This window comes from Hyperoodon ampullatus (assembly GCF_949752795.1).
Source record: "Hyperoodon ampullatus genome assembly, chromosome: 9".
Taxonomy (NCBI): Eukaryota; Metazoa; Chordata; class Mammalia; order Artiodactyla; family Ziphiidae; genus Hyperoodon; species Hyperoodon ampullatus.
Window position 1 is genome coordinate 62,038,672 of NC_136922.1, and position 19,377 is coordinate 62,058,048.

At 41.8% G+C, this 19,377-nt stretch overlaps 1 protein-coding gene across 9 annotated transcripts in view; it reads left to right on the forward strand.

Moving 5' to 3' along the window:
* Positions 1-19,377, forward strand: part of CHN2 (chimerin 2) — a gene marked incomplete at its 5' end in the record, with an annotated part of 343,976 nt that overhangs the window by 310,778 nt on the left and 13,821 nt on the right. For 4 of the 9 annotated variants that reach the window (XM_079711987.1, XM_079711988.1, XM_079711989.1 and 1 more), the window contains 5 exons: positions 2,371-2,455; positions 6,812-6,985; positions 11,084-11,161; positions 13,433-13,570; positions 15,243-15,348. In XM_079711987.1, the coding sequence (XP_079568113.1) occupies positions 2,371-2,455; positions 6,812-6,985; positions 11,084-11,161; positions 13,433-13,570; positions 15,243-15,348 (581 nt within the window). The remainder of the gene's footprint in view (positions 1-2,370; positions 2,456-6,811; positions 6,986-11,083; positions 11,162-13,432; positions 13,571-15,242; positions 15,349-19,377) is intronic. The other 5 variants (XM_079711991.1, XM_079711994.1, XM_079711992.1 and 2 more) reach the window with 4 other exon arrangements.

Here is a 19,377-nt window from a genome sequence, read left to right on the forward strand (position 1 = left end):
AATCCATTCACTTTCTGTCTCTTCCTCCAACATCCTGGTCATGGCCTCTATCATTTCCCAACTAGAAACCACTACCCAGTTTATGAATCTTTTCTGCTTTTAACACTCTCGCTTCCATTTTCAACACAGCGGTCAGAACATCTTTTTAAAAAAATCATCTTCCTACTTGAAGTCCTTCAAGAACTTCCTGTTGGACCTAGATTACAACCAAATCCACACTTGTTAATAAAGCCTTCAAGGCCCTGTCCTACCTTCAACCTCATCCCCATTTCTCTCCCCCTCACTCTGGTGTTCTGGCCACCCTGGCCTTCTAGTCCCTCAGTCACACCAAGCTCTCTTGCTCCTACAGGACCTCCGTAGATTCCTTCTGACTGAAATGCACCCCTCAATGCCCCCACCAGACTGGCTCCTTCTCTTCCTTCAAGCAGCTTGAGGTCACCTTTCAAAAGATGACTTCTTGACCCTCATGGATAACACAGGGGCCTTTCTTAAATCTCTCTAGTAACAGCCTCATTTTTTCTTTTATAGCCCTTTCCTCACCTTTTCTCTCTCTTTTTTTTTAAGTTATATTATTTACATATTATTTTATCGATCTTGCAGTTTCAACAGTATATTAGCAATCAACTTTGTTGCCATGATTAACCAGCAGTCCCTTTAGAACACTTCTAGTAAAATATTAAGAAACCTTTGATTGCTGAATTTGTAAAATGTTCAGCTTTCAGTAGGACACTTTACTGAGGAATTCTTTTAGTACCACATTTAATGTGAGTGGGCCTTTCAATGAATCATGGCATTTTGGCTCTGGGAGAATTCAAGTGCTCCCTCAGATGGATTCTCTGCATTCCAGCAAGGGGTGCTTTGTCATATCTTAGTGTCATTTCCTTGCAGCACGATTCTCCATTTTAGTAAAAATAATTCTGAGAGGTTTGTTTCTTCCCCCCCCATCATTTTTCAAAGGAGAAATAGTATAAGGGGGGCAGTTTGCATGTGACAAACTGAAATACCAAAAGACTATTATAACTTAGTTTTATTGCATAGAAACCGTGGTCAGAAGTTGCTCTTTTTGATGGGTTGATTGACTACTTTCTCTGCCTTGACAAATCTGTGAGTGCCATTAGGAGGGAACCAAGCTTGTTTCATTTGTCACTTTATGTATACCCAATTACTAGTATATATAAATAAATAAAGATCTCACAGTGATGCCATTTTTTCTTAAGTAGAGCTCTGATGAACATCTTCCCAAATTGTGACCGTAGTTGTCATCCTGACTATACAGGCCTGTACAGGCCTCCCAGTCTCTTAAAAAAATAATATTGTATGCATGTCTTTTATTTGTTAATGGAGGTTTAAAACTTTGAAAGTCCTTATATGAGTCACACAGTCTCATAATATTTTAATTTTGTAAAAATTCAAGACCTCTTCCCATAAGATTGATGTGCCCCCACATAGACTGCCTGTGATGGTTTCTGGCTTACTTCAACCACATTTGCTTTCAAGGAATCCCCTAGCTCTGCTTCTTGCAGCTCATTGGTGCCAGGGAACATGTATTTTTGTTTTGTTTCATTTTTGTTTTAAATCATGACTTAATACATGGTCCTGTCACACCTGGACCTGGACCTGAATAATGAGAGATAAGACCATCCTTACTTCATGATGTTCAAAATATTTCACAACTGACTTGGCCGCCAACCAATGAGACTGGCACCTTGGCCAATCAGAAGGGACTTTCAACCTACACACACCCAGAGGCCACACCGGGGCCTGCTGAATACAGACACCTCTCTGGGGAAGGCAATTCTATAGACCCTATTGGTAGCCTTCATTTTCAGCCAACTCCCTCACTTCTTAAAATGCCTTTTCTGAAAGTGGCCTAAAGCCTTGGAACCTTCTAATTTTCCCATAGTCATGCCTTATTTATACCTACCTGGATATTCTATAGATAGGGCAACTTTGGTCAAAAGGCCACAGTAACTGAGGTCTGCCTTCCAGAACTTGCTGAGCTAAATGCAGGTTATAGCAACCAGCTCAGGCTCTCTTGGGTTTTTCCATACAGTAACTTGTTTGGGGTAGGGAGAGTCTCATTCCTTAGCTGATGGCATGGCCCTGTCCTCTTACTGTTTCTCCACATTCCTTTCTGGCTCTGGTGTGGGGCGTGGAGGCTCAGTGGAGGATTTTCAGAAATCAAAGCACATCTCTGTTTTTTCCAGGTCTGTTCGCAACTCATCCCCACTGGAAAGAAACTGCCCAGTGAGGGATGCTTACTCCCACTCAGGCCTTTGTTTCTTGGCGTCATCTATTCGTTTCACGTCCAAGGCCACCTGCCTCCAGGTGACTGACTTCTCTAACACTTTTCTTCATCTTGGCTCACAGGTCCACACGTTCCGAGGCCCGCACTGGTGTGAATACTGCGCCAACTTCATGTGGGGGCTTATTGCCCAAGGAGTCCGATGCTCAGGTAGGCACAGAGCTTTCCTTCCCCTTTTCCATTTACATCAAGTGCCGCAATGATGAGCTGGAGGGCATCTCTCCAGAGCGGGGAAATAGGCCCAGATTAGCTCAGAAGTCTAGCTTTCTGGAAGATTCAAGGCATCTCTGTGCTTAATGGAGAAACTCCTCTAGGTGTTTGCTAGAATGAAAAGGAATATCTCTGTTTATACAAGAAAAGAAAAAAATCCAGGGGAGTATATTTTCTTAGGCACCTACCTGCCATCCAAACTAGGTAGCTGTCCTTAAAAGAAAAAACTAAATCAATTCCAATGGAATTGCATAGATAGAAAAGTTACATTGCTTTCCCATCTTCTATTTATCATGGCATTTAGCCTCACCAGTGAACCTTCGGGGAGATGCAATTATTCTCCCCATTAAATAGATGAAGAAACTGAGCCTTACTGATAATCATTAATTGCCCCTGGCCACATAGTAAGGGGTGGAACATTAATTTGGCTCCAGAGCCCATCATGCCTAGTATTTTTCTGCCATCAGATTAGCAGTGAAAATACACACCTTGATTTGATATCACATATTTTCAAAGTACTTTGAAACCCTAGGTGTTTTTCCACCTAGAACTAGACACACACACCCATTGCTAAGAGCACACAGCACATCTTATTAAGATACATCTAACAAAACAGCAAAGAATTGCCAAATTAATGTGTAACCAGGCTTCCTAATTCATCATGCCATGCTTTTTCTGGCAAACAGTTCCGGCCGGGAGCAAGAATAGCCTCCTGTGATATATTGACTGGGTTTCCACTGACAGCATGACTGATTTCTTTCTTGCTAGGGTATGATTTAAAAAAATAATTCTTATGCAGCATTTAAAATAAGCTAATGAAACTACATTAAGACGATCTGTTTCCTACAAATGAACTTATTTACAAAAAGAAACAGACTCACAGACATAGAAAACAAACTTACGTTTACCAAAGGGGAAAGGTGGCGGGGGAGATAAATTAGGAATTTGGGAGCAACATATACACACTACTATATGTAAAATAGATAAACAAGAAGGACCTACTGTGTAGCACAGGGAACTCTACTCAATATTTTGTAATAACCTATATGGGAAAAGAATCTGAAAAAGATATATAACTGATCACTTTGCTGTATACCTGAAACTAACACAACACTGTAAACCAACTATACTTCAATAAAAATTTTAAAAATTAAAATTAAAAATGATGATCTATTTCCCCATACTGCCCATTTTGATTCACAGGATCATGGGACCTTAAATCCTTTCTCTGCCTGGAAAGGGCTATTTCAGCTTCTACTATATAAATACAGCAATCACCTATGGTGATACCTGGACGGGCCCAGGAGTGCTCGTGTATGTCAATTCCTCTACCTGCCCCCATCCCAGATCCATGAGGCAAGCAGTAAATGTAGGTTTGGAGGCAGACTCTCCAGAAATGATCTAGATACCCCTGATTACCACAAAAGTTACAAAGTATCTCACAGTTCAACCACTGAGCAAAGTGGTGGAATATCTGAATTACTCAGTGGTCATTAGTTCAACCTGTTCAGATTATACCTACCAAAAATATCCCTAATTGCTTCTATTATCCAATTTCAGCAGGAAACTGGTCCAAAGTCAATATTATGAGAATAAAACTCTGGGATTCAGATCAGCTGTGAACAGCAACTTGCTCTGGGATAAGAGAGTTTGGGTTTTTTTTTTTTTTTTTTTTTTTTTTTTTTAATTTTTTTGCTGTATGTGGGCCTCGCGCTGTTGTGGCCTCTCCCGTTGCGGAGCGCAGGCTCAACGGCCATGGCTCCCGGCCGCTCCGCGGCATGTGGGATCTTCCCGGACCGGGGCACGAACCCGTGTCCCCTGCATCGGCAGGCAGGCTCTCAACCACTGCGCCACCAGGGAAGCCCGAGAGTTTGGGTTTTTTGGGGATTTTTTTCTGTGTTTGTTTTTTTTTAAATAAAACATAATTCTAAGGCTATGCTACTATTCTCCAGTGGCCACTGTTTAACCTCATACTTCCTCTGAGCAGCAGGAGAACTGAAAACTGATCATTAAATGTTTGGGATATCCATCATTACCTCTCAACTCTCCATATTTTACATAATTTAAATATTTTAAAAATTAACTAGACTTTATTTATAGCATATAGAATTGTATTCGTTTGCAAAAACAATATGTTTATACTTGTTAGAAAACATCTTCATTTTAATAAAATGTCAGTATTTAACTCTACATAAAAACACTGTCATTTCAGACCTTAAAATGAAGTTTATAAAGAAATCAAAAATAGAATTATCCTATAATCCAGCAAGTCCACTTCTGGGTATATACCCAAAAGAACTGAAAGGAACAGATCTTTGTACACCCACATTGATAGCAACATTGTTCACAACAGCCAAAAGGTAGAAACAACCGAAGTATCCATCAGTGGATGAATGGATAAACAAAATGTGGTATATATATAAAATGGAATATTATTCAGCCTTTAAATGGTATCTTCTTCAGGAAATTCTGTCATGGGCTACAATATGAATGAACCTTAAGGACATTATGCTAAGTGAAATAAGCCCGTCACAAAAGGACAAATACTGTATGATTCCACTTCTATGAGACATCTAAAGTAGTCACATTCATAGACGCAGAAGGCAGAATGTGGTTGCCAGGGGCTGAGGGGAAGAGGGTCCAGGGAGTTACTGTTTTATGGGTACAGAGTTTCAGCTTTGAAAGATGCAAAAAGCTTTGGAGATGGGTGGTGGTGGCTGCACACAGTGGGAAGGTACCTAACGCCACTAAACTATACACTTAAAGTGGCTAAAATGGTGAATTTTACATATATTTTAACACATTTCTAAAAATTTGTTTTAAATGAAGTTTGTAAGAATTCAGTGAGTAAAAATGACTAATGAAATAACTTAAGAATAGCTGGGCAGGTATCCTTATATTTTCTATCACCATATGTGCTATTTCTTCTATTTAACTCTCATGTAGTGTTCCTCACACTTCAGACTTCACATATATTATTTGATCCTCATGATAACCCTAGGAGTAGGTGCTATTATATCCAAACAAGAAAACCAGCCTATTCTATTTAGTTCAGTTCACCAACATTTATATTCACTAAATAGATCTATCAAATGTTATTGAAGTTTACTGGAGCTTTGCTGAATTTCTCATGTTGATAAAGCTAAGATAATTAGAACTGGTTTTGTCTTTGGAAGGGGATAGACAGAGAACTCAGCCAGTAAACATGACATGAAAATCATGTAATGACAAAAATCGTTTTCTGATGATTTTACAAAAGTTTAGATCCTCTCAAATCCTTGGTGTAGTTAAGTGTTTTTATTTAAAGCAACTGATTACAATATTCATTATCATGTGTGTATAATATGTATATAAAATATAAAAATGATATTATTATTCTTTACACCTATAAAAACAATCAGTATTAGAAGGTACTTTGAATAGATACCAAATCAACTTTGAACATCTTCAGCATTAAATTTTCTGGAATGTAGACTGGTGCCTTGTTATTGTTAGAGAAATTCCATCAGTGGATACCAACTGCTAATAAGGCTTTTAATGTGCACATTGAACTTAAAAGCACCTTTTCAGTTTTGGATCTTGATGAGCTTTATAAATAATTAGTCTTATCATCACATTACATGGCATTGTTCTAAATTGTAAACTCTCGGGTACTCCCACCGGTGTCCAGTTAGACAGTATTTCCACTCAACCGGTGTCAAAATAAGGCAAATAGAAAGGAGAACGGCCTACTGAAACTGCCCAGCAAGGAAGACAGGAGTAAAAAGTATGGGCAACTCTCCAGGAAGGCGAAAGAAGATGCCATTGGTCATGGGTCTCTCAGACCAAAGATTAGAGATTCCTACAGAGACAGTCATCATGTCTTCCATAAAAGGAGTGTCACGAACTTAAGGGAAACAACCTAGCAAAAGTCCTAGGTGCCCTTTATGAGACACAGTTTGCTCTGGGAATCCAAACCCAAAAGCCCTCATATGGACCCAAAGTTTCCAGTTCCAAAAGGGAAAAGAAACATACAAACAACCTGGCTAATTACCAAAACTATCTCCATGAGATGTTCTATTCTTACGGTCCAGCCACAGAGAAGGCTTATTGAGAAAAAGGGAATTATATAAGTTTCATGAGTAAAGATAGATTTCATACTCATCTTGTGGACAGCATCTCCTCTAAGGGGGATGGATGTTTCAGAGAGATACAGCAAACTCTGGGTGTTTTCATTTTTATTTTTGTTAACATATAATTTGTGTTGAGCTTTGACAAAAGGGCCAGGCAAGCTTAATGTGGCTTCTTTGTTTACAGACTGTGGATTGAACGTACACAAACAGTGTTCCAAGCATGTTCCCAATGACTGCCAACCTGATCTCAAGAGGATCAAGAAGGTGTACTGTTGTGACCTGACGACACTCGTGAAGGCTCACAACATGCAGAGACCCATGGTGGTAGACATATGCATTCGGGAAATTGAAGCAAGAGGTTTGGAAAAAAAACACCTGCTTATTATAGTGATTTTATTTTTACTGTTGTCAAGGAGACTTTCTTATAATTGTTAAATTGACTCTCCAGTACTGATCTTGGGGAGATGGTCTGCCCAGGCCCATGCACGTGTGCACGCATGCACACACGCTAAATCCAACCAACGACATCAATTTCTGTGTCGTACGTAAACCATGCATGTATGCACTTAACACACACTTGCTAAGCATTTATCATGTGCTACACACTGGGGATATAAAAGTCACAGTTCACACCTTCAGGAAATTCATAGCATAATATGCAGAATCGGGGGTTGGGGGCAAATAAATAAATGCCGTGAGTACATGTATTCAAAACACTATTTTAAAAAAACCACGGAGTCACAGAGGAAAACATTTTAATCTTATCTGAGGAGAGTTCAGAAAGGGTTTATGGCAGAGGTGAGGTTTGAATCGAGTCTTTGAAAGTGCTTCTGTTAAATAAGTAAAGAAATTTTTGGTCAACACATATATTTTCTACCATATAGAAATTCACTCCTAGTATTGGTTCTGTTTATTTCAAAGAGGAGAGTTAAAAAATTGAAAAGATCTATTCATTGAAAATTGAGACGGCAAGGAAGATAGAAACATTTCAAAGAAGAGATTCTTTATATTATGCTTGAGTCATCTTTCCTTTATTTGTGCTTCAGCCACTTTTCAGTATCAAAATGTTCAGTGATATGGTGGATAGAGTCTGGTGAGGGAGAACTGGATTGTTGGATGTAATTTGGATAATTGGAAAGGCTTTTACCATTGTTGCCATGTATTTACCCTGCTATAGGTGGTATCCATCATTGTGTCCAAATTGGCTTAATATATTCTACAGGTATTTATGCATTCGCCAACCATCCCATTCTTTCCAAAACAAAACAAAAGAGGATATTGTAACTTGTTATCCCAAACCTTTTTTTTTTTTGCGGTACGCGGGCCTCTCACTGCTGTGGCCTCTCCCATTGCGGAGCACTGGCTCCGGACGCGCAGGCTCAGTGGCCATGGCTCACGGGCCCAGCCGCTCCGCGGCATGCGGGATCCTCCCGGACCGGGGCACGAACCCGTGTCCCCTGCATCGGCAGGCGGGCTCCCAACCACTGCGCCACCAGGGAAGCCCTATCCCAAACCTTTTAGAGATAGGAAATTATTCCCTCTTCCATACAGGATGAAAACGATAGCTATTCTGTTGCCTTAAGACTTGCTCATTTCATCTCAAATTGTAAGAAATGCCTCCTGCCTTTTGACTGCTGTGTCTGTCAGAGCTGAATGGGAGCTTTGGAATCTGGTGAAGCTGTTGGGCTTCCCTGGTGGCGCAGTGGTTGAGAGTCCGCCTGCCGATGCAGGGGACATGGGTTCGTGCCCCAGTCTGGGAAGATCCCACACGCCACAGAGTGGCTGGGCCCGTGAGCCATGGCCTCTGAGCCTGCGCGTCCGGAGCCCGTGCTCCGCAACGGGAGAGGCCACAACAGTGAGAGGCCCGCGTACCGCAAAAAAAAAAAAAAGAAATTGTTGTGGAATCTGGTGAAGCTGTTGATGCAGGGGCTGAGCTGAGTACGAGTTGAGGGGGGTGCCCTGACTCTGGATGAGTGGCTGGGAAGAGCAGCCCTGGGTCCTGCTGTTTAGAGGACTCCACGACCCCAAAGGGTCAGATCATCAGCCTCTCCAGAGCCTGCAGTCAGGACTTGTGCTTCTCTGAAGAAGCTGGGATCATCCCATAGTGATCCTCATCAGAGACTGCTAATAATTTGGGCAGAGTTACTACCACATCTGGTGTCTAATGTGTCCACGGGGAGCACAGCACTAAGCATGTCTAGTACAAGAGCTAGAATAGCACAAGTTAGGAATTTATACGGAAGTCACAGCAAAGGGACTGGAGCTACAGGCATTAGGGGCCTGTGCGTGTGAGCAGAACCAGAGGATGGGCTGGAAGAAATTCATGTGATGCTGCCATTCCCAGCTTCATTGCCACCACTGCCAACATCTTACCTTGTCTTCCACCCGTAGCAAATTTCTTATTCTCCAAATGCTTCTATCGCCACTTGTTTCTGCATGATATGGCAGAGTGAAAAGATCATGAACTTGAAGTTAGATTCCCTACCCCTTCTCATATTAGCTATAGTATGACCTTGGGCAAGTTACTAACTCCATTTGAATATCTATTTTCTCATCTTTAAAGTAACAATCAGTTGTACCTCCTAAGGTAGTTATGAGGGTTAAAATGAGTTGATCCATATAAATGACCTAGTACGGGGCCCAACATAAGAGGACTCAACTGTGTTATTTCTTTTGGTTTTTTCTTGGAATGACCAACTCCCCTAACTCCACCTCCAAATCTGTGTGTCTAACCAATGTACTTAACCCATAGCTTTCAATGCTGTCACAGAGACCCCAAATAATAGTGTCTTCAAAAAGATAGAAATCTCTCTCTCCGGCAGCAGCCCAGGGCTCATGGAGCAGCTGCCCAGGAACAGGAACCCAGGCCCTGCAAGCTGTTGCTCTGTCATCCTTGAGTGCTGCCCTCATCTGCATGGTCCCAGATGGTTATCACCGTCTCATCTGCATTCCAACCAACAGCAAAAGGGCATACCCTTTCTCTTCAAGTCCATGACCCAGGCGCTGTACACATCACTTCTGCTCTCTTCACACTGGCCAGGAGTTAATGGCCTCTGCGATGGATGTTGTTCTAAAAACCAAGGGTTTTATCACAACAGAGGAAGTGGAGAACTAGTATTAGACAGGGAGCTGGCAGCCTCTGCTAACTCTGGCAAAGTCCAGCCTGTCCTTCATGATGTCCTTTAAAGATAGCTCCTCAGTAAGACCTTCCCCATGGCCTATTCTATCAAAAGGCAGTGTCAGTGTCCACTGCACTGTGCTCCCCTGTGCCACTGTGTCCTTGCCTCTGTTGCAGTGCAGGTTACAACTGGACTGGAGCATGCTTACATGCACCACCAACTAGAACAGGATGACACCAGGCCTCATCTTGTGGGCCAATTCAGTTGATCGGTAGTGGCATCCTAGACAACTGTCCTGAGACGAATTCTGAAACTGAGTGGGGCTCAGTGGGAGAAAAAGCTGAGGTCAATTAAGAATGTCTCCTCTGGTCACAGGAGGGAGGAGGGGGAGTATTTATGCCATGCATTTGTTGTCTCTGATGCAGACCTGATGTCAACCCTTATATATGGCAGATAGTACATGTGAAAAACAGAAATGCATGTTAGTTATCAGGAGTTTGACAGAGTATACTGCAGCAGCAGTAGAAGCTATTTATTTGCTTATTTATTATTGCTGTAGCTGTAGTTTGATAGCAGCTAGTTTTTGACATAAAAGGTCTGAAATCTTAAAAAAAAAAGTCTGAAATCTTGTCCTCTATCCCTTCTGATACTTTGGAAATATCTTAACAAATCAATGAGATCTAGGAGCAGAACCCACATCTTTTTCTTAGCCTAAATATACAGTGATCAAGTTTCCAGAATCATTCAGTAGAATTTTATTTTCCTGCATCTGTTTGTATGATCATTTATTTGAAGGTATACCAATTAAATCAATCATATGTAGTTAAACATTTAACATATTGTCATGTTTATGATTAAACATAAAAGGCTATAAAATCTGGATAGTTCCAGTAAAATCAGGATAATATGTACCACACACATGCATACTTGTATTGTGTACCTAGCACACTGCTACATGCAGTATGGCAATATGGATTGAGATGATGCTGTGAGGAAAATAGTTTGCTGCAGTGAAATCACATCCAGCTGTCAGATGAACAAAGGAAGCAGGAGACCATGGTTGATGAGAATCTTGACCATGGGTTCACTTTGCAAAGCCAGGCAGGAGGAATACCAGATCGCTGAGGTCTCCACTGCCACACAAGCAAATGAAGACAGACTTGCACAGAAACCGAGATGGACAAGTTCAAGTTCTGACGTGACAGTATGTAATATATAAGAGCACTGACTATATTTGCTTATTTCCTGATAGCACGCAGTGTAGATAGGAAATCAGATTCTTTTTTAGATGTTTTAGGAAGCTAAAGTTAAAATCTGTCTGTCCCTTTTTTTAACAGGATTAAAGTCAGAAGGGCTTTATAGAGTTTCCGGGTTTACTGAACACATCGAAGATGTCAAAATGGCATTTGACAGAGGTAGGCTTGCACTTTCTTAGGTGCCAAATGATTTATCCTTAGTATCTTCTCTTTTGGAACCAGATTTTACTCATAATGGGAATGGGTTTATTAGAGCTACTGAGAGCTGTTCTTTAGGAAGCCAAGGAGTAACGGTTTACAAATATCATAGTTCTCTGCTTCTCTGGGGAAAGTGTTTTTTTAAAAGTCATGGACAGTTGACCATATGGAGAAGTGGGTTTAAAATACTACTTGAAAACGATCAGACAGCATTTGGTGCCATTAAGGTTCTTGACTTTGTTGCCCAACATTTATGGTCAGTTCACATGGCACCAGGGTACCTTCTGCATCCTCCATCTCAGATCCCTTTGATTTCTTCTCCCAAAGCTCCAAAGAAGAGAGCATAGGGATGGGGGTACCCCTGGCACTGAAGTAGGGGAAGTTTAGGAGGGTAACTCCTTTTGTTCTTTGTGACTGTGCCATACATCCTCTAGGCCATATTCTTTCTTAGGTCAGATATCATGAGCCAACTTGGGAACTTATTAAAAATACAGATCACCAGGGCCCACCCTGGGGACTCATTCAGGAAGCCGAGTGAGCCCAAGAATCTGTATATCTGTTGAATGATCCAAATACTCCTGGTACAGCCAATCAGAGATGGAACGTCTAGCCCTCTAGCTAGGACTCTGCAGAGTAGTAGACAAGGTCTCTGATGATCTAGCTGCCCTATCTGTCCAGGCTCATAGCCAGTTCCTCCTGTCTGTATACTCTGTACCCCAGCAATACTGAAATACACCCTCCCTCTTTTCATGAACAAGCACCTGGGCTCACGTTGCTCTGTCCATCTAGAATGTGTTCACATCTCTGCCTGGCAAGCACTTACCTATTCATCAGGTGTCAGCTCAAGTCTTTCCTCTGTCATGACTCCTCCCCAACCTCCCCAAGCTGACCTAAGAATTCCATTTCCTTTTCCTCTGCCTGCCCCCTTGTTTCCACATGTCTCCAGCACAGCGGTCTTCTTATTTCCTTGTAATTGTTGAGTTGCAGGCCTGACTCCCAGTCTAACTAGAGTTATTTGAAGGGAGTACAGTTGGCCTTCTGTATCTGCAGGTTCCATATCCGTAGATTCAACCAATCATGGATCAAAAATATTTTTTTTAATTCCATAAAGTTCCGAAAAGCGGAACTTGAATTTGCCACATGCTGGCAACTCTTTATGTAGCATTTACATTGTATTAGGTATTGTAAGTAATCTAGAGATGATTTAAAGTATACTGGAGGATATGCATAGGTTATATGCAAATACTAAGCCATTTTACATAAGAGACTTGAGCATCCTTGGATTATGGTGTCCACACAGTGCGAAGTTCCTGGAACCAATCCCCCTTGGATACTGAGGGACAACCATATGTCTTTTCTTCTTTGATGCACTAGGGCTTAATAGTGCCTGGCACATGGTAGCTTCTCAATAAATATTTGTTAAATACATAAATAAGGGGATCAGATGGCATATCTGCTACCCTCTTATTGTTTTCTGTACATTAGGAGCTTTTTTAATCCTCAGAACCAAATTTGCTGAGGCATTTGTTCTTTCAATTCTCTGTATAAAGGAAAATGCTAATAGTTCCTATATGATTGAAACATTTTTCTATCCAAAAAGTTTTATAGACTGCAACAATTAAATTGGACTGGTATTTACTAATGGTAAAACAAAAAGTCAAAAAGTGTCTTCAGAATGATTGTAAAAATAGTAAGAAACATAACATTACCTATACATGAGGGAAGGTTAAAGTTTCCCACATTAAAGTCCTAGGGACTAGGGGAGAAATAATCAAGTGAAAAGAAACTTCAGTAAGCCTGAAAGAGACATTAGAAACTGAAGATATTCAACCATTATTTTCTGTATGTGATCTTCAAATCCAAGTCCACATAATAAGAGATTCTTGATTTTTTAACTTCAAATTAGATTGTTATTCGATTATGAACCTTTGTGTCTAGAATATAAATTACTGTGCTAGATTTCTATTTAGCAAATTACCAGGGGCTGGGACCCAAAGAACTATTTTAAGTCTATTTCACTACTTTTTTGGCTGCACTTACCCTCAGACCCAAAATCCCTCTCACCAAACTTCTTTTGTTACTTCCTGCATCTCAGTGTTATTAGAAGCCAAAGTAGTCAGCTGAAACTTGTAAAGGAGCATTCATTGTTGGATCTTTTTTTTCTTTCTGGGCATGCTTTAACTTGGTGAAATAAGGTCCTAATTAGGAATTGGATCATTGATTGTTTTTCAGATGGTGAAAAGGCCGATATATCTGCCAACATCTATCCAGACATAAACATCATCACTGGAGCCCTTAAACTGTATTTCAGAGACTTACCCATTCCTGTCATCACCTATGATACCTATTCCAAATTTATAGAAGCAGCAAGTAAGTATGGAGAACTAATTTTTTAATGGCACCAAAGTTTTAAGTGCAATGCTTTTGACTTCAAGAAAATTAAAACTCAGACCTGATTAAATTATTGCATGAGGATTTGCTTTGCCAAGCGAGGTCACAATGGTACAGTTAAGAGAAAACCAGGCATAGTTCACCAGCTGAGTTGACCCAGTACTAAGCCAGCTCTACTCGGCTGAAGCTAGGTGCCAGGCAGTTCTGTCTCTCCCCATCGTTTCTTCTATGCTGGGAACCAGCACAGTCAGGCTTACTCTATTATATGTTGAAAGCAATGTTTCTGCAGCAAACAATCAGATGTTCTTCAATGAGGACTGTATAGATTAACTACTTTCATCTATTAGGCAGAATCCCATTGCTAATCAATTAAAGTCATACCCCAAGTTTTGCACATTGATACTGTTCAGAATTAGTAACAGGCCCAGAATATACTGTGTCAGCTACTATACTAGGAACTCTCACCAATATCTTCTTGTTTAATCTTCCCGTCTACCTGATGAATCACGTACTCTAATCCCATTGTACAGAGGAGGAAGGCTAGGCTTGGAGAGCTGAGCTCACAGGTCCAGGGGTGGAACGTCAGCATTGAACTTCCATCAATCCATAGCTGCTCATTCAGGGTTTGGCACTTGGGTCACCGCCGTCAGGAGAGAGAACCATAGTGTGTATATGTGTGTTGGGGTGTGGGGGGAATTGCACTACACTTTGTCCAGGAGCATAGTGAGGAAGGGGAGATTTAGGTGCTAGAATGAATGACGTAGAAGTCAAGCACACCTCAAGGAACTTTTTATTTAAAAAAATATATAACCTTTAAAGGTATGTGTTGCTAAATATAATAACAAGATGCCTGATGGGGAGAGACGTGGGCAGGCTGGGATTAGGGCAAGGTGTACTTTCCAGATGAGCTATGGCCCTACTCCCTGGTGAGAGCATTCTTTCCTGGGTCCTGGTGGTCTTGGGGGAGAAGGTTCTGGCAGCAGGGTGCCCTCCCTGGAGGAGTGACCAGGGGAGCTTTCTTTGAGTGGCTGCCAATACCTATCAGAGTCCTAAAAAGCAGAAGCATGCATGCTTCCTCCCGTTGTTAACGTACCTACTATCTACTTCCTAACCTGGACGGCACACTGGGGTTAACCATGCCAACATTCTGGTGAAAAGTGCCATCAGTGCAGACTGAGTTGGCTGGCTCACCTTCCAGTGCCCTTGCATTGTAGAGCGTATTCCGTCATGGAAGCCTACCACAGAAAGAGTTGGTAGACAACTTCAAGAGAATGCTCCCAAGTGTGGTCCAATTTAAACTAAAGCTGGGGATAGTGGGTTTTCTAGCAAATCCAGTGTTCAGAAGATGGGCAAAACACAGTCGGTGCATGGGCCACCAGCAAGCATCTACAGGGCTGCAGATTTCTGGAGGGCAAGGACCATGGGCAGCCTCCTGCCACACAGCCAGTGGACGTTCAACACGCATGTGGTTCCCAGCCTCAGAGCCTTTTCTGGAATACGGCAAGACATGGAACACATCGATTACTTTATGTTAAATGTTAGTAGACTGCCCCTTTTTCTGCAACCTGAACAAACCGGACTTCTTGTTACTTCCCTGAACACTTTAATGTTTCAACACTGCATGAATATTCATTACGTGTGATCTTCACAGAAATCTCCAGTGCGGATGAGAGGCTGGAAGCGGTCCACGAAGTGCTGATGCTGCTTCCTCCTGCCCACTATGAGACCCTCCGGTACCTGATGATCCACCTAAAGAAGTAAGTTGACACCTCCTCGGTGCCGCTTCTGCAGTCCCTACCTGCCCCGGGCAGTTAACGCATCAGGAAAAGTTCACAGCCTCCCCAACCTGCTGAGCAGACAGACCGCCCTTCAGAGTGAATTAGGCCGCCTTCTCCAGCCCAGCCCCATTCATAACTGCCAGGCACTCACTCTGTGGCAGGGGCTGCTCCGTGCACTTTAGATGTGTTATCTCTATGAGGGGGATACTGTTGGATGATATTGCTGAAACTTGGGGAGGTTCAGTAAGTGATGCAAAGAGATGCAGTAAAGCCAGGACTGAAACCCAGTCCGAGCCGTGGCCCTTACTGTGTCTTAACCATTTGCCTGCACTGCCTCCGCCTCTGCATCTTCCTCCCACGCCAGCCTTGTGCTCTGTGTTCTGTTCATCCTCCTGCTCACGAGAGTCCCAGATTCCTGAGGCTGCCTTCCTTCTGGACAAGCACGTTCCCACTCTGATCTCTTGTTTTACTGGACATGTTAATTATCTATCACTGAGGAACAAATTGCCCCCAAGCTTAGTGGCTTAAAACAATAAACATTTGTTATCGCGCAGTCTCTGTGATCAGGAATCCAGGTGGCTTCACTGGGTGCCTCTGGTTCAAGGTTTCTGATGAGGTTGCAGTCAAACTGACAGCCAGGCTACAACCTCCTCTGAAGGCTTGAGTTGGGGAGCATCCACTTCCAAGGTCCGTCACATGGCGTTTGGCAGGATTCAGTTCTTCAGTGGCTATTAGACCGCAGGCCTCTCTTGCTGACTGTTCTCTGGAGGCCACCCTCAGTTCCCTGTCCTACGGGTCTCCCCATAGGCAGCTCACCCAAATGGCAGCTGGCCGCCCTTACAGCAAGCAAGCGTGAGCACCCAAGATGAAAGATAGTCTTTCTGTAACCTGATCTCAGAAGTGATATCCTGTTGCTTTTGCTATACCCTGTGTGCTAGAAGCAAGTCACTAGGTCTAGCCCGTGCTCTAGGGGAGGGGGTTACAGAAGGGTATGAATTCCAGGAGGCAGGGATCAATCACTGGGAACCATCTCAGAGGGTGCCTGCCACAGAGGGCTGCACACTGGGTTATCTGTGTGAGAGCATGTGAGACAGATGGAGATGGCTGTTCACAGGATACTAAGTCTCTGGTTCTAGACTCTTTTACCTAAACCATGGATCTCTTTCCTTCACTGTACTTGTATAGTGAAGTCAATCAGTTGGTCTTTGAGATGTTGGAAGGATCAGGGTGCTTCTGTGTTTCTGGAAGTTACATGGGAACAGCCCATTCTTAGATTTAAAAAAAAAATTGTCTATACCAACTTACAGATCCATTCAGTAAGTGAAAGGAAGTGGAGAACACTGTAGAAACACTAAGGTATTGAGGTTTTAATTTTTCTACCTTTAAAACATATAAATACTCTTGCTCATATTCAACGTGATCAGGGATGTAACATGTAGCTTAGAAGAGTCCCATTTTGATTAATTTATTTTTTTAAATGTATTTATTTTATTTATTTTTGGCTGCATTGCGTCTTTGTTGCTGCGCACGGGCTTTCTCTAGTTGCGGAGAATGGGGGCCACTCTTCATTGCGGTCCGCGGGCTTCTCATTGCGGTGGCTTCTCTTGTTGCGGAGCACAGGCTGTAGGCGTGCGGGCTTCAGGAGTTGTGGCACATGGGCTCAGTAGTTGTGACTCGTGGGCTCTAGAGCGCAGGCTCAGTAGTTGTGGCGCACGGGCTTAGTTGCTCCGTGGCATGTGGGATCTTCCCGGACCAGGGATTGAACCCACGATCCCTGCATTGGCAGGCAGATTCTTAACCACTACCACCAGGGAAGTCCCTGATTAATTTATTGAATTTAAGAGTACAAGTAATTTTTGGATTAAAAAAAAGACTAGAATGTCAGCGTGGCTTTTAAATAGCTCTAAGTTATTTCTTTCAGTGCTCAACTGTTACACTTTGGAAGGAAAAGTATCATTATCAGTAGAAATGCTGACGTGCCAGTGAATCTTAAATGCCAATTATTTAGTATTTTTCCTATGGTGGGTTTGCTAGCCATCTTGTTTGGTCAGGTGTGGTGCCTGACTTAGTGGGGAAATACGAGCACTTTGAAAGTGAAGTATGTCCTCTTTCTTACCTCCCTCTTAACTTTGCAAGGTGAAGGTAATACAAGCTGAATTACCCTTCCTAAAATAATGCTAAATGGCTAGTGTTAATTAGCTTCAAGAGAATAAACACAAAGGGATGGCTTTCTGTGCAAAACCTAAACATACGTTAATCCTATTTTGCTCTTCTTTGGAGAATGTAATCCCTTTTAGATCTGTTAGGAACATCCTAAAACCTAAATCCTTAAAGCAAAATATCAGAGAGATCATAATTTTATTCTACTTGGAAGGTATTAAGGCAACTTTGGAGTTTGAACTTCATCTTTTAAAGGCTTGGCAGTTCTTGGATGTGGATGTTGAAATGATGATTTTCTTTTTTTTTTCATAATTTATATTGGAGTATAGTTTTTTTTTTACATCTTTATTGGAGTATAATTGCTTTACAATGGTGTGTTAGTTTCTGCTTTATAACAAAGTGAATCAGTTATACATATACATATGTTCCCATATCTCTTCCCTCTTGCGTCTCGCTCCCTCCCACCCTCCCTATCCCACCCCTCTAGGTGGTCACAAAGCAAGGAGCTAATCTCCCTGTGCTATGCGGCCGCTTCCCACTAGCTATCTATTTTATGTTTGGTAGTGTATATATGTCCATGCCACTCTCTCACTTTGTCACAACTTACCCTTCCCCCTCCCTATATCCTCAAGTTCATTCTCTAGTAGGTCTGTGTCTTTATTCCTGTCTTACCCCTAGGTTCTTCATGACATTTTTTTCTTTTTCTTAAATTCCATATGTATGTGTTAGCATACGGTATTTGTCTTTCTCTTTCTGACTTACTTCACTCTGTATGACAGACTCTACGTCCATCCACCTCATTACAAATGCTCAATTTCGTTTCTTTTTATGGCTGAGTAATATTCCATTGTATATATGTGCCACATCTTCTTTATCCATTCATCCGATGATGGACACTTAGGCTGTTGCCATCTCCTGGCTATCGTAAATAGAGCTGCAATGAATATTTTGGTACATGACTCTTTTTGAATTACGGTTTTCTCAGGGTATATGCCCAGTAGTGGGATTGCTGGGTCATATGGTAGTTCTATTTGTAGTTTTTTAAGGAACTTCCATACTGTTCTCCATAGTGGCTGTACCAATTCACATTCCCACCAGCAGTGCAAGAGTGTTCCTTTTTCTCCACACCCTCTCCAGCATTTATTGTTTCTAGATTTCTTGATGATGGCCATTCTGAATGGTGTGAGATGATATCTCATTGTAGTTTTGATTTGCATTTATCTAATGATTAATGATGTTGAGCATTCTTTCATGTGTTTGTTGGCAGTCTGTATATCTTCTTTGGAGAAATGTCTATTTAGGTCTTCGGCCCATTTTTGGATGGGGTTGTTTGTTTTTTTATTATTGAGCTGCATGAGCTGCTTGTAAATCTTGGAGATTAGTCCTTTGTCAGTTGCTTCATTTGCAAATATTTTCTCCCATTCTGAGAGTTGTCTTTTGGTCTTGTTTATGGTTTCCTTTGCTGTGCAAAAGCTTTGAAGTTTCATTAGGTCCCATTTGTTTGTTTTTATTTCCATTTCTCTAGGAGGTGGGTCAAAAAGGATCTTGCTGTGATTTATGTCAGAGTGTTCTGCCTATGTTTTCCTCTAAGAGTTTGATAGTGTCTGGCCTTACATTTAGGTCTTTAATCCATTTTGAGCTTATTTTTGTGTACGGTGTTAGGGAGTGATCTAATCTCATACTTTTACATGTCCCTGTCCAGTTTTCCCAGCACCACTTATTGAAGAGGCTGTCCTTTCTCCACTGTACATTCCTGCCTCCTTTATCAAAGATAAGGTAACCATGTGTGCGTGGGTTTATCTCTGGGCTTTCTATCCTGTTCCATTGATCTATCTTTCTGTTTTTGTG